Below are 16,423 nucleotides of genomic sequence, written 5' to 3'. Positions count from 1 at the left end.
CAAATTTTCGTTTAAACTCGAATATCAAAACCTTGTAAATACTTGGGTTACTTCGCATAATTTTTTTTAAAAGTGTGCATAAAAAAAGTGCAAAATTTCTTTCAAGCTTGAACCGACAAACTGCGCAAATGCTTGAGTTATTTTGCATAAAAAATGTAATAACTTCACATAAAAAATTATAATTTTTTTTTAAACTTGAACCTCAAAACATTGCATACCAAGAAAATTTATATTGAAAATTATAGGTGCGAAGGTTAAAATGATCATAAAAATTACAATATTTATGATTTTGGACAGAAGACAGATTTAAAAAAATTTAAGTCATTTCAAGAAACGTATCATTTTTGAATAAAATATACAACTTTTTGGATAAATAAATAAGAAACGATATGTATACGATTTCTTTATTAAAAACCAAGCTAGAGTATAGGAACTATGATGCCCGAATACACGCCCAATGTAACTCAAACGGACAAACCTGAGATTTTCTGATTTTTTTATATAATTTTGAATATTTCTCTCAAATAAACGAGTTGTTTTTTTGTTTTACATAGCATTTCCTAAAAAACATAACCTGATTATTTGGTTTTTCTGTCAAAAAAAATTTGAAATTTATGATTTAAACGAAATCCGCTAGCGAGTTACGAACCATCAGTAATATCAAATTTTCTTATATCGGTGAAACCTGGTTTTGGTATTTAACAAGATAACCCCATATCCATTTCATACCCAACTAGATTAACGTTTACAAAATATTAGGATCATGATCCATATAAGTGTGCAAATGGATTAGATTCAGTCGGACCTATCATCCGGACCTGCGGACCCTTCCCATCAATGGGCCCACGTTCACTCCCTCGAACCCGCACGTGTGGCTCACCCCCCATGTACATCCCCACGAACGGGTCGAACCAAAATAACAGGAGTCCCGAATAATCCGGTCCGTACAGAGTGCCGCCGGTCAAAGTAAGCAAAGGCAAGGAGCTGCCCCACCGGTTTTCCGCGGCAGGCCACCGGCGGCAGGCGGTAGAATATCAAAAGACGAAGGGTCAAGCAAGACGGCCAACGCCAGTCAAAGCAGTGATGTGATGTGAATCAAATCACTGATGGGGAAACCAGGACGAAGGAGGCCTCTGCCTTCCCCACCTCTCTCTCTCTCTCTCTCTCTCTCTCTCTCGTCGTTTTCTTCACCAATACGCTCGTATTTTACGTGGCCGTCCTCTGAAAGCTACACATTTTAACTCTCACAAATTATGCCATCCATCTGAAGCTTCCGCCTTCCCAACCCAACTGTATAAATACGTCGGCTCACCGCTGCTCCTCACTCACTCGGGAATTCCTTTTCCAGAGGAACCAGAGTCTTCCTCTCCCACTCTTCCTTTCAAAACTTCGGGGAAGGAAAAATATGCTCTGATCAGTGACCTGGAATTCGGCCTGCATTTGGATGAACGGATTATAGAACTCAAAATCCCTCGCCTTTTGATCCGAATAGATTGCGATTCTGCGTCCTGGGTTCGGGTTTGAAGCGTTACGAATCTGATAGTGAAAAAAATAAGGAGCGGGAGAAGGAGAGTTTGGAGGAAGTCATCAGTCATTTTGTCGGTAATTTCTCCCCTGTTTTCGCATCTCAGATATAGAATCCTTCATTTCTCTGTTTTTGCTCAAACGATTTCATTCAAACAGCGGATAGAAAAAGCGAAAATCTGATAGAAACCAGAGCGACTTGAGTAAAAAAAATGGAGACTCTGGAGAGAGGATTGAGCTCAGCTAAGAGGAGGAGCAGGAGCCTGAGCAGGAGTGTCAGCAGGGTCGGTATTTGGGGCGTGGAGAACGTGTTCATGGGGTCGAACCGGTCGCGGCAGAGCCGGAAGGTGGACGACGACGAGGAGGCGCTACGGTGGGCGGCACTGGAGAAGCTGCCGACGTACGACCGGCTGAGGACGAGCATCATCAAGTCGTTCGTGGAGGGAGGGGAGCAGGTTGTGCACAAGGAGGTGGATGTGAGGAAGCTAGGCATGACCGAGAGACAGGAGCTCATCGAGAGGCTGTTCAGGGTGGCCGAGGAGGACAACGAAAAGTTCTTCAGAAAGCTGAGGAGCAGGATCGATAGGTAAGATTTTCCTTTTCTTTCGTTCTTGGTAGTTCTTGTTTGTTTTGTCTGGTTGGTCTGTGATCATTGTGTGATTGTTCAAACAATGAATGATGTTGAAGTTTCAATTTTTACTTCGAAATTCTTTTTATTTGATTATGATTAGCTTTATTTAATAGGTTTGGGCGGGGATGTGATTTTTTTTTATGTGATTTGGTCTTTAGTTTTTCATTTAACCCCTACCATGAAAATTCATGATCATCCATGAGTGAAATTTTCTTCCTTCTTGTCCTTGGTTTGCAGGGTTGGGATTCAACTTCCCAAGGTAGAGGTTCGATTCGAGCACCTAACTGTGGAAGCAGAGTGCCATGTGGGAACCAGAGCTCTCCCTACTCTCTGGAATACTACAATCAACATAGCATCGACTGTTATGGGAATGGTTGGAATCAACTTCTCAAAGACGACCACCCTCACTATTCTCAAGGATGTCTCTGGCATCATCAGACCATCGAGGTGAACTAATTTTGAAACTCTTTTCTCTGTAATTGAAATCTGTAAATAGTGTGCACTCTGTGTTTATTTGAACAAAATTTATGTAGGTCTTGAAGATTAAGTTATTTATAGTCGTTTTCTTTAGTTTTTCTTCTTTCTGTCAAACGACAAGTACAAATATAAAAAACTCAAGTGAAATATCAAAATGAATCCTTACAAGTTAGAAATGATCCCATGTTCCGTCTTAATTACTTCCTCTCTTACCAACCAAGAAATTTTTTTAATACAAAAAGGCCATTTGAATAGGGTTTCCTTTGCTAAAGATGCCAGGTGGTCCCCCATTTCAACTTTTTGATGCTTTACTTGATAAGGTACAATATCCTATCTAAAAGCTCGTCCTTCCATCTTTCAGATGAACGGCGCCCATTAATCTAGATAGTCATGCACCTACCATGTCATCATTTCCTCCTTTGTCGTCTACGACGAGCAAACAGAAAGAAACATTATTTGCTCGCTTCTTTATGCGAAATATCATGAACTGAAAATTACTGCAAAATTCTCCAGGATGACACTGCTCTTGGGGCCTCCATCTTCAGGGAAAACGACTCTTTTGTTGGCACTGGCGGGAAAGCTGGACTCTGACCTGAAGGTTAGTCATATAATCAATTCATTAGGGTATTTCTGTCTTTTAATCCAAGATATATAGGCTGCTGGCCCAACCCTATGCTATGATACGCCACTTTTGACAACTGGCTAGGGTTGTCAACGGGTCGGGTTTGGAACCAGACGTGCAACTGATTTGAGATGATGGTACCGGGTGCAGACATGGGTCTAACCGGACCCATTATAAGCTGGATCCTATAAGGATTGCATATGAACCAGACCCGATCCATACCGAATAAAATAATATTTTTTTTTATCTTTTTTACATTGAAACATTGTCTAGTATGAAATTTCACAAACCATACCTGGATTCATATATATATATATATATATATATATATATATATATATTAATGGGACCATTCAGGTCTGACCCGGATTCTAATCTGACCTTATTTATCACCAAACCCTGACCCTATAGGGTTTGGTATGGGTCGAATGCGGGTCAAACCCAACTCATTGACACCCGTAACTAAATGCTTTTTCTTTTCTTTCAATAATGTTCTTGAAAAGATCCTTAATACCTGCCTTATCCTTACCCTTGTTCCTGTGAAAACCAATTTGAATAGGTAAAAGGGGAGGTGACGTACAACGGTCACAAATTGAAGGAATTTGTACCCCAAAAGACCGCCGCCTACATCAGCCAGCACGATGTTCACATAGGAGAGATGACCGTCAAAGAGACCCTGGATTTCTCGGCAAGATGTCAAGGAGTTGGATCCCGATATGGTGAGTCTAGAGTGCTTATATTGGTTTCATTATTTTTTGTGGATGCAGTGCAGCCTCACATTATCTTTTTTCTCGTAATACGTATTTCACGTGTTGTGTGTGCATCACGACAAAATATGGCACGTGGTTCTAACCCATATGATTGGTTGATAATAGATAACGAGCTACCAACGCCGTTCTTTCCATTGGCCATCCATACGGATCTATGGGATCCGGATCAGGTAAAATACATAGGAAAACCGGATCTGAATCATGTCGGAACAGCCAAAAAATCATAAAAGTGGCATACTGGATCCGGTGCGTTTGCATCCCTAGCCATTCATAACGAGAGTTGATCAGGTGACGGTGTTACCTTTACGACACTCGTCAAACAATGCTGAGGGCTCACTGTGACCATTCCGATGTCGTCCATTCGGAGCATGAAATTCATGGGGAAAAAGTGTGGAGCCCATCCAAGTTATGGGCATCTCACTGGTAGTGGTTTGGATGCCGTTCATTTTGAGATCAACGGCATCCAAAACAAGGGAGTTTGCTTTGACCTGATTCCATCTCATTTATAATAGGTGGAACACTTTATTTGCCATCATTAGCATGCGTTCTTTAATTTAAAAAGAAAAAAGGGTAAATCGCTACAGTGTTAACTTTCACTGTCTCACTAATTTGTTAATCATAAAGTTATATTCCTAACAAATCTAAATGTGACTCAGTAGTTTCTAAATATCACCATCATGAGTAGCTTTATGGTTTTGTAAGGAATAAATAACATATTTATTAGTTGAACTTTGAGAAAACCTGATACATTGTATTTTTTATAAAACAGTCAACGTGTTCGTGATAACCTGCGGATTTTTTTTTATTTTTAAGAGCACAAATTTCTGGCCAATGGGTTCACGTCAATGTACAAAATTTAAATATCACCTTGTTACTCAAGGTTACTCAAATTTTATGGTTTTGTATTGTAATTTTACCAACAGACTAATCACATGATTATGCACCCGTTTTCAAGATCTTACATGATATGATTTTGGTTGTAGATCTTCTTTCCGAATTGGCAAGGAGGGAGAAGAATGCAGGAATATATCCAGAACCTGAGATGGACCTCTTTATGAAGGTAATCGATTGCATGTTTAACTTATTAATGGATGCGGATGAGTTACTGATCACAAATAACAAGATCAAGCTCGCTCATTAGTCACCATTCTGGAATGTTGTCTAAGATTATAGAGTTTTTTTTTTTAAAAGAGCAGTGCCCATCGCAAAAAATATTATAATGTGCTAAAATGATGCCGTAACGTATAGGTAAATTCTTCAATGAAATTTATCACCTGTTTAATGAAATCAACAACTTTTTTGTTATCACTTTCTACCTCCTTTCTTTTTTAATGCATCTCAAGTACCAATCTTTTTACCCTTTATTGATGACCCATTTTATGTTCTTCTGTTAATGAAACAAATATTGAAGATATTTTAGCTGTTTCATCTGACTAAACACCAGATCAACAAGGATGAAGGATTCATGAGGTTAAATGCAATAAATGAAAATTTGGTTGGGTTCTTGTAAAAATAATCTGCACTTTCAGGTCAGTCGATATCTTGCTTAGCATTGTTGCCCTTTTAAACCTAAAGTTTAGGGGGTTATCTCTATATCCAATTCAAATCTCCAGATCCAATGTCAACGTATTATCTATAAAAGATATAATTGGCCCTTTGGGTTTATCAAAAAGGAGGAAGTACATGGGGGTTCGTTTTCTCTTGAAAGGCCAAAAGTTTGCCCAGTTGCCCTCTCTCAAGTCGAGTTCATCGCCTCACACTGTATTCCTCGGTATGTTCTGAAAGGTAGTCTGACATGGATGACTAGGGATGTCAAAGAATTTTATCCAATATTCAATCGAATTTGATTCCGTATAATTGCATTTGGTAAGCCAAAATCATATTCAATTACAATCAGATGTAGTTATGGTTTTTATTTTTTGCTACAGAATCCAACAAATATCTAAATTTTACAGATATCTGAATCCATTTACATGTAAAAAAATGAATCTAATATGAGTTTTTCACTATCCAAAATAGAATCCGTTTAGCCAACATTGTATTGGCCACATTGGATCCAAATCTGAACCGTTTACATCCCTATGGATGACAGCCTTCTTAGTAAAAGTAACAAGAGTATATCACAATCAATACATGAGTTCTGGTTGAGGCCATTTGATTATTCCTACATATGGATCTACTTTCCAACCATAGTCCAACTTCAGATTTAATCAACTTTTACATGGAGTAAAACCAGCTCATTTGCAACCCTAAAACCGAACATGAGCCATAAAGCAGCCAGTTTCAGCTTCTTTAATCATATCATTAACCAAAATTTCAATTTATTGACATAGATAAAATAATCATTTCAATAATTTCGATAGTCAAATACTTCTTTTCCGCCAATCAAATGGATCACATGAATATCCGGAAGGTATTCAGCTTTGGCTGTAGGCGTGTACCTATTCATTGAATAAATTACTCATTGTAGCTCTCGTTGTAGCTTTTTTCTACTTGCTAGTATACCTAAACACTTAATTTCAGTTTTCTCTTTATCTTAATTGAATTTGTAAGCTATACAAACTTCCATTCAATGAAGAGGTTCTTTTATAGCATCATAATCTAGTGCTTAGGCTAAACATCTTTTGCCATTTGTCTTCTTGGACTTAGGCGACGGCTATGAAAGGAGTGGAAAATTCTCTTCAAACAGACTATACCATAAGAGTAAGCGGCACAGTCGATTCTTTCCTTTTCTCTTGTTTTGAAAAAATCAGCACATGCATGCCATCCACCAAAACCAAAGTGCATCCTTGCGGATACGTGGAATGTTTTATAGTGGGAGAACACTACAACTATGCGAGCGCTGGTGTAGAACATCCCACTACCATACCACTGTTATACTTTGGCGCATGAACTATACATTAACTCCACAATTTTTCTTGGGAGCAGATACTTGGATTGGACATTTGCAGAGACACTCTGGTTGGAGATGCCATGAACAGAGGCATTTCTGGTGGCCAGAAGAAGAGAGTAACTACTGGTATGCTCCTACCAAATTTCTTCTATCTGTTGAAAGGATTACATCATTACACATAAGAATAGTCTTGCCAAAACCATGGTCATAATGCCTCAAGTAGATCCGTTAGCCATGCTAGTCATGTCACCATATCTCAAAACTGAGCTTGTTTAATTTGTATATATATAGGTGAGATGATAGTGGGACCAACCAAAACTCTGTTCATGGATGAGATATCGACAGGCTTGGACAGCTCTACCACGTACCAGATAGTCAAATGCTTGCAACAGATTGTTCATCTAACAGAGGGCACCATACTTATGTCCCTCCTTCAGCCTGCACCTGAGACCTTCGATCTCTTCGATGATATAATTTTGCTCTCAGAGGGGCAGATTGTATATCAGGGACCTCGAACTCATGTCTTAGAGTTCTTCGAGAGCTGCGGATTCAAATGCCCGGAGAGGAAAGGAACTGCAGACTTCCTGCAAGAGGTAATGAAACAACTACTAATATTCCATGTAGGTTGCTTGGAACCATTGTTTTCCAAATCCTATGTCTAGGCCACAGCCATAGTTGGTAGACTTGATTCGGGACAGGAGGGCTCCTAGTTAACTCATCATCTGTATCTGATAATATTTCATCCATCTGACACAGGTTACATCTAAAAAAGATCAAGAACAATACTGGGCAGACAAGAGGAAACCATATCGCTACGTGCCTGTATCCGAATTCGTTCGACGGTTCAAAACGTTTCACGTCAGCCAGAGCATTGAGAGTGAGCTCTCTGTGCCGTATGATCGGAGCAAGTGCCATGGAGCGGCCTTGGTCTTCACCAAGGATGCAGTGCGTAGATGGGACTTGTTCAAGGCTTCCTTTGCCAAAGAATGGCTCTTAATCAAGCGCAACTCTTTTGTCTACATCTTCAAGACCGTTCAGGTACACCCTTCAGTTAGATGTTGATCTTGGAAAATTGAGTCATCTCAAAATGAAACTTTCTGGCCTGTTACTAAAATCAAACATGTTCCATTTTGTAGCTTATTATCATAGCAGTAGTGGGAGCAACCGTTTTCCTAAGGACCAACATGCACTCAAAAACAGAGACTGACGGCGCGATATACATTGGTGCTCTCCTCTTCTCTGTCATCATCAATATGTTCAATGGCTTCGCCGAGCTTTCAATGACCATCATAAGACTCCCAGTCTTCTTCAAGCAGAGGGACCTCCTCTTCTACCCTGCATGGGTCTTCACAGTCCCCAACATGCTCCTCAAGATCCCAATCTCCCTCTTCGAGACAACGGTTTGGATGGCAGTTACTTACTACACCATGGGCTTTGCTCCGGAAGCTAGCAGGTAAAACATGGTTCCCACAGATCAGCAAAACCATTGTTACCAGGTTCACTATTTTGGCCAGGCTCCACAAGCCACAGCCCTGGTGATCCTGGTCTAAACTTGACATTGGTATTGTTGAATGACATTTGATAGTAAGTTCAATGGTGTGTAAATAATGTGCTGTGATGTTAGCAATCGACTGGGGTGAGCACAGTGTTATGCCATATGGGAGTCAATTCATAGGCCACTGAACTCTTCTGTTTGAACAATTTGGTATCACATACTTTGGGTGTCGTGGTGACATTTGACCCCCAATGTGTGAGGTTTCCCTTGTATCGAGGCTAATGAGCTCAAACAAGGCAAAAGAGGCGCGTGGTAGTTTTTTGACTCCAGCTACCTGATGACAGTCGAAAACAGTTAACCTCAACTAGTGTAGCCCATGTTGAGTGTTCAACATCTGAGTTTGAATGCTTAGGCAGCCAGCCAGCCACCAACAAAATTTGATCAATTCTTTCATTGCTATATATGAAGGATAACAAGTGAGCTTCTTTTACCTTCGGTAACGTGCAGGTTTTTCAAGCAGTTCCTGCTCACATTCGTGCTGCAGCAGATGGCCTCTAGTCTATTCCGTCTCATTGCAGGGGTCTGCCGAACTATGATCCTCGCGGACACTGGAGGAGCACTTGTTCTCCTTCTCATCTTCTTGCTTGGAGGCTTCACCATTCCTCGTGGTTAGTTTCTCTTCTCCTTGGAGGCCCATCTGTTTAATTCATGATTTTAATTTAGGTACTAATCATGTCCCAATGAGTTCCAAACTGGGATTGCTTGGCTATGTTGCAGCAACTTTGACTAACACAAATATCATATTCAAGCCAGAAAGACACAATTAAGGCATCTTCTTTGTGATCATCTTAAATGATTATAAGTGTCCTTTGTGAAATGCAGGAAGAATTCCAGGTTGGTGGATTTGGGGTTACTGGTCCTCTCCACTTACATACGCATTTAATGCCATTACAGTGAACGAATTTCTTGCCCCCAAATGGATGAACCAAAAGGTATGCCACTGTTTTATCGTCTTTCTTTTTACAGAACTGAAGTGAGGATCACGATACAAGCTGAACTTCAAGCATAATTTGCAGGCTGCAGACAACATTAGGAGCTTGGGGATTGCAGTACTAGACAATGTTGACGTGTTCACGACAAAGAACTGGTACTGGATAGGAGTAGGTGCACTTGTGGGATTTACAATCCTTTTCAATATCCTCTTCACCCTAGCACTTCAGTATCTTAAACGTATGCCCACCTCTCTCTCTCTCTCTATATATAAATATATATATTACTATCTGAATGCATGGTTACTATATTTCTTATCTGTAATGGATTGGTTATAACAGCATTGGGGAAGCCACAAGCTGTGATATCTGAAGAAGCAATTGCAGAGATGGAAGCCAACCATGAAGAATCTATGGATAGAGTTGGTCCCAGGGTATCAACATCTAAATCCTCGAAGGACGACTCATTTCGACGATCTCTATCTAAGTCTGATGGAAACAATACAAGTAAGAAGTAGCCTCTTCTCTTCATATTATAATCCAAGTTTGAATTTCTTAAGCCATTGTAGTTGCATCGTGCTTAGCTGATTTTCTTAAGAGTAATTGATTCAACAAGAATTGCTTATTCATCAAAACTCCATGAAGCACCTTTGAGCTTGTGAACCACTCTAATGGTTGGACCTACCTAACTAAGGTCAAGTCGCTCTAGCCTTCGTAGCTTCTTAGCAGTTTCCATCATCTGATTGCACATGTGCATTTCCACAGTCATGCTAGGTACATGCACGCATGCATACATACACACACGATGCAGTTGTGTTATACTGAATTTTGAATTGAAACTGAGGTCCTGACGATGTGTTCAATGTCAGGAGAGATGGCCATGAGACGGATGAGCAGTGCAACCAATGGATTCAATCGGAATTTAGATGCTGCTCTAGAGGAAGCAACTGGTGTAGCTCCCAAGAGAGGAATGGTTCTCCCATTCACACCTCTAGCCATGTCCTTCAAGGAGGTCAACTATTTTGTCGACATGCCTCCGGTTAGTCTTCAATATTCTGCAGCCTTCTATGTCAGCATCATCAACTTTAAGGCTTTTCCAAATGTATAAAAAGGGCAGATCAGGTCATATTGCATGTAATCAATCCATTGGCTATATTCAATCCCCACTGCATATCTTGATAGAGATGTGTCTGGGCACCAATCTCATGGTTCCCCGAGTGATATGCACAATGGGGATTGAATATAACCAGTGATCAGTTATATACAGTATGATCTGATCTGCTATCAAACATACATGCAGTGATGGCTTCATAAGTCATATCGCCTTTAATGTTTTCTACTTGAAGTATTCTTTGCCATTTTTAATGTCACCATATTTACAATTCTGTTCTCAGGATTCTCTAGGAAAGAAAATTTATTTAGTTTTTCTTTTTTTGAAAAAATAAGTAAGTCTCGATAAATGTGAAAATCAAAACTGCAAAATGTAAAAATATATGAAAATAAATAAATATAAAGGAAATATCATTATAATCACATTACACATTAAAAACTTTGTATATTAAGAGTAAGCAATAAATTCAATACTTTGTGAATTATCCTGATAAAATGGGGATAAATTCAACATGTTGCCCATACTTGTGAGTGTTGATCACTTTTTTCCACTATCTCATGGAATGCAGCAGTTTTAGTGAAGAAAGTTGAAACTAATAGTGGGGTTAATTCATTCATGCAGGAAATGAAAGAACAGGGGATAACAGAAGATAGATTGCAGTTACTGAGGGATGTAACTGGATCATTCCGGCCTGGAGTTCTCACTGCATTAATGGGAGTGAGTGGTGCAGGGAAGACAACATTGATGGACGTGCTTGCCGGCAGGAAAACTGGGGGATATATTGAAGGTGACATTAGAATTTCAGGATACCCGAAGAACCAAGAAACTTTTGCGAGAATTGCTGGCTACTGTGAGCAGACCGACATCCATTCACCTCAGGTTACTGTTAAGGAATCATTGATCTACTCTGCATTTCTCCGTTTGCCTCCAGAAGTGAGCGACAGTGAGAAAATGGTGAGGATTTTCTCCCTCTTATGTCCAGTAAATATTACTTCGCAAAACATTCTATGTACATCCAGGTGCAATAAAGAGATACTACTCACGCTTTCCATTGCAAAGATGACACTTTGACAGGCATCTTCCATCTACAATACCCTTCTTTATGGTGATACAATTTATTACATGACACCTACTTAATAGTACTGCAGCACTATAATGGCAGCGTAGTGCAGTGACTGCTCAGCAACTTTCCATCTCACAACCCCCTAGAATGTTAGTGTACTATATATCTCCATATAAAGGCAACTATGTTGACTTGAAATGCTTTCTTCAATGGATCAACATAATAGAAGTGACTAATAAATTTTAAATACAACAGTAGTCTTTAAGTTAGAACACTCAAAGAATTCGAGAAGAAACTTAGAATGCATGTCATTAGAATAGACAGACTAATCTGATTTCATTCCTTGATAAATAGTTTCCTGGAATCGATCTTCTCTCCCAAAAGAGGATCTGTGGCCACTTTGCAGCTTTTCTTGATCTTTTATTTAAGTTGCAATCCATCTAATATTTGTATGACAATTTTCAGGCATTTGTAAATGAAGTGATGGAACTGGTAGAGCTGGAAAATCTGAAGGATGCCTTGGTAGGAGTCCCTGGAGTCACTGGGCTGTCGACTGAGCAGCGGAAACGCTTAACAATAGCTGTTGAGCTAGTTGCTAATCCTTCCATCATCTTCATGGATGAGCCGACTTCAGGTCTGGATGCTAGAGCAGCTGCAATTGTCATGAGGACTGTGAGGAACACAGTTGACACAGGAAGAACCGTTGTCTGCACCATCCATCAGCCCAGCATTGACATCTTTGAATCTTTCGATGAGGTATGGCATTGAATGGATCTGTTTTCATCAGAATCCTTTCATCTATGTTTATTGTTCTCAATTCATAAGGAAGAGAGATAAAATCTTACTGGTAACATTGGTACATTACCGCTGCAGTTGCTACTAATGAAAAGAGGAGGGCAAGTGATATATTCAGGACCACTAGGCACAAATTCTCAGAAAATCATTGAGTACTTTGAGGTATGGATTATCTGGGATTTATATGGCAATTTAAATTCAATCATTACATTCTCTTCTTATTGTTTATTAGTGTTATTTTTCATGCTGTTGTTATTGATGAGGATTGTCAATGAAGCAAAAAACCAACAGAGACAGCCACATATTGAGTTAAACTTGTGAATTGAGAAAAAAGGCTTGAAACTATTGACCTTAATTGATGGTATAAATTTTAAGGTCATTGTTTCCCTTTCACGTCCCTGTGATATCACGTATCACAGGGAAAAACACATAATTGTTCTGTTCTATAGCATTAATGGCACAAATTAGGGCCTTTCTTAGTGCTTGGTGGTTGATATAGGTTGAGACATGGACTAAACATTCATCTTCTTTTCTGTAGGAGATTCCTGGGGTCCCAAAAATACAAGATAAATACAATCCAGCAACATGGATGCTGGAAGTAAGCTCGATTGCTGCTGAAGTTCGTCTTGGAATGGACTTTGCTGAATATTACAGATCATCGGCTCTCTCTCAGTAAGTACCACAACCTATAAAATGTAAACTATGCTCAACTATGTGTGACTTGTACACTGGATTTCTTTTATGTTGCTTACACCTTGTTAATGTAGTTATGCTTGAATTAGTTACAGCTCTTAATCATCAACTGCTCTGCAGGCGTAACAATGCACTAGTTTCAGAGCTAAGTGTTCCACCAGAGGGATCAAAAGATTTGTATTTCCCCACACAGTACTCGCAAGCAAGCAAAGGACAGTTCAAAACATGCTTGTGGAAGCAAAACTTGACATACTGGAGGAGCCCTGAGTACAACTTTGTTAGATACGTTTATACTCTTGTTGCTGCTCTGCTACTTGGAACCATCTTCTGGGGAGTTGGAAAGGATAGGTAAGACTGGAGTTCAAGTGAAATGATAAAACTTTGGTGATGATGTAGTAAACTAACCCCCTCCTCACCATCAACCCAGTGAAAGGCCAAAATATCTCTCTAGACCTGACAATTTCTTCTTGTAACAGGAAGACATCTACCGATCTTTTCATCATTATCGGAGCTATGTCTGGGGCTGTGCTCTTCGTTGGTATCAACAATTGCTCCTCTGTACAACCCATTATTGACGTAGAGAGGACTGTCTTCTATAGAGAAAGATCTGCAGGGATGTACTCTGCTGTGCCATATGCTTTGGCTCAAGTAGGACACTAGAAAACTTACTTTCTTTTGGTGAGCTTCATGTTAGGATGTGAATTTTCATTAACTGAAATTATCTGGTTTTCATATGGTACAGGTGGTTGTGGAGATACCATATGCACTGTTCCAAGCAGTGTATTATACATTGATAGTGTACAGTATGATGAGTTTTCAGTGGACAGCAGCCAAGTTCTTCTGGTTCTTCTTCATCACACTCTTCTCATTCCTCTACTTCACCTACTATGGGATGATGACTGTTGCAATGACACCCAACCATGAGGTTGCAGCCATCTTTGCTGCTGCATTCTATTCTATCTTCAATTTGTTCTCAGGCTTCTTCATTCCAAGACCGGTAAGTCTTTCTCCACATAAATTGATTGCCAATGTTAAACTGGTTATTGTGCATGTGTGGTGTGTAATGGGAACTTGCAATTAAACATGCAAATTGGGGTTTTTGGCACTTTTTCGCAATTCTGACTTTGTAGATGTATTCAGTATGATCAATTTGCCAGGAATTGGCACATGTTTTTTTATTAGAAAACAAGTTTTTGAGCCTCGAAATTTACAAAGAATTTTAGCTGTTGATTTTTCAAACCCATAAAACTTGTCCATTTGTCAGAATCAGACAATCCAAGAGCTGATCCCTATGAAACGAGGCTAGTAGATCACATTTGTATATATATACTGGACCACTTGCATGCATGCACACACACACACACTTTGTTGTGTCCCACTTGCGCGCATGCACACGCAAGCACAGTTTGTTGCGTCTAAAGCTAATGATTCAATGTGTTGATACAGAGGATTCCAAAATGGTGGATCTGGTATTACTGGATCTGTCCAGTGGCTTGGACAGTTTATGGGTTGATCGTCTCACAATATGCCGATTTGGATGAAGTGATCTATGTTGTCGGAGAAGGTCCTCAGACGCTCAGTTACCACATAAAGGATCGGTACGGCTACAGATCCGACTTCATGGGACCGATTGCTGGAGTTTTGGTTGCTTTCACAGTCTTCTTTGCTTTCTTGTATGCTTACTGCATCAAGAAATTGAACTTCCAAACGAGGTGAGAATGAGCAAGAGAACTTGACATGTTCTTACCAATTCCTCGAAGAAGAGATTTTGTGTACATATATATGAAAAGGATGGTTCGGGTTAACCCGTTTTGCAGCTAACTCAGCAAAATAAACCCTTTTGCAGATAAAATCCAAATGGACTAATGATCCCATTGTATTCTTCTTTGCCCATAGTCTTTTTGATGTGTAAGAAATTTTTGTAGGGTTGTTGGAATTTATGGTTGTTAATCCTAAAATGGAAGGTACGAGAGGTTGTAATTTTACATGTATTAAATCTATTGGAATATATCAATTTTGCTTCTACCATGTCCATTAATCGTCTGCCATGGAGAGAGAGAGAGAGGAACGTTTTTTCATTCAACAAAACAAAACACAGCATGGGAGGTCAACAGAACATTGAACCCTCCCCCCACAGACATCAACGTACAAGTAACAGTAACAGAAAAAATGACGAAACAGCATAAAAAGAAAGTATAAACAGCAGACAGTGATGAACAGTTCAGGAATCCGACTCCATATCTTGTGGCACCGCCTCCGAAACAGGCAAATCTTTGATGCATATGCGCAGAATTGCATATACATCACTCAAAACCATATGCACCAGATTAATAAGTCTAAAAATGACGTCACAAAACATAACATCATTTCGTGTCATCCATACAAACCACCAAGCTGGAAATAGCCATACTCGCCAGATGATTCGCCACCTTCTATCGCTCCTGATAACTACCGGTCCCAAAATAAGGACCAACGCAAAAGATTCCTCCTTAAAACCTCCAAGTTTTATTGAATAACTCTCCAATCACTGGGCATGATCAGAACAAATGAAATGTTGTTTCTTCGGCACGACAACAAAGCACGCAACAACTCGGTAACTGTAAACTTATCCTCTTTAGGTTACTCTGTGTTTGGACCCTATCATGTAGAATCATCCATGCTAAAACCAGTGCCCTTGGTGACGGCCCCATAGCCCATAAAGCATCTTTCGGAATCCAATCTCCCCCCGGTGGTAATAAAGACCTGTATACCTTTTGAGTTTGGAAGATTCCCTTTAACGAAAGCGCCCACTACAACCAAGATCCATCCTCTGCACCCTCTAAATCCCGATCGACAAAGTAAGAAAGCGCCTTGATCCACATCCTCCTCAAATGTGATAGTGTTGGCCTCTGAGCTCCCTGGCGGACTAGAATAGTAGTGGGCATCCCGTATTTAACCAAAATAAACTGGGCACATGCACTACCTGACCGATAAGCCATCCAACACTATTTGATCACCAACGTAGTACTTCTCTTTCGGGGCACATACAGACCTAGTCCAGCCATGCGCTTTGGCAACACAATAGTCTCCCAACCTACCAAGTGACGCTTTGTTGGCCCCTCACACCCACTCCACAAGAAATCGGCCAGTAATCTTGAAATCTGCTTCTCCACCTTTATTGGCATCACAAATATGGCCATGAAAAATTCTGGTATTGCCGATAAAACAAGCCTAATCAGTGTGATCCTTCCTGCTATGGACAAATAGCATGTTCGCCATGTTTGTAACTCCCATCACATCTTTTGGATTACAATTGCCCACGAACTCACATTAGTATTTTTAACTTGTAACGGCAAACCCAAGTACTTAATTGGCAAGTCC

General features: G+C 39.9%; 1 protein-coding gene across 1 annotated transcript; it reads left to right on the top strand.

The window, feature by feature from the left end:
* The first annotated feature begins 1,330 nt into the window (after positions 1-1,330).
* On the top strand, positions 1,331-15,086 carry LOC149830130 (ABC transporter G family member 42-like). The gene is made up of 24 exons (XM_090016327.1): positions 1,331-1,602; positions 1,684-2,110; positions 2,393-2,602; positions 3,146-3,230; positions 3,814-3,973; positions 5,008-5,084; positions 6,674-6,727; positions 6,953-7,043; positions 7,209-7,510; positions 7,674-7,955; positions 8,054-8,370; positions 8,920-9,080; positions 9,295-9,404; positions 9,489-9,642; positions 9,744-9,908; positions 10,271-10,440; positions 11,134-11,466; positions 12,041-12,331; positions 12,449-12,532; positions 12,909-13,042; positions 13,184-13,411; positions 13,540-13,711; positions 13,806-14,060; positions 14,510-15,086. Exons 2-24 carry the CDS (start codon positions 1,737-1,739, stop codon positions 14,777-14,779), a joined length of 4,479 nt encoding a protein of 1,492 aa, XP_089872453.1. The 5' UTR covers positions 1,331-1,602; positions 1,684-1,736; the 3' UTR covers positions 14,780-15,086.
* Positions 15,087-16,423: the final 1,337 nt, after the last annotated feature.

This window comes from Nuphar pumila, chromosome 8 (assembly GCF_984573655.1).
Source record: "Nuphar pumila chromosome 8, dmNupPumi1.hap1.1, whole genome shotgun sequence".
Taxonomy (NCBI): domain Eukaryota; kingdom Viridiplantae; phylum Streptophyta; class Magnoliopsida; order Nymphaeales; family Nymphaeaceae; genus Nuphar; species Nuphar pumila.
The sequence above is the reverse complement of the archived record's forward strand: the minus strand, read 5'-3'. Positions and strand labels throughout refer to the sequence as shown.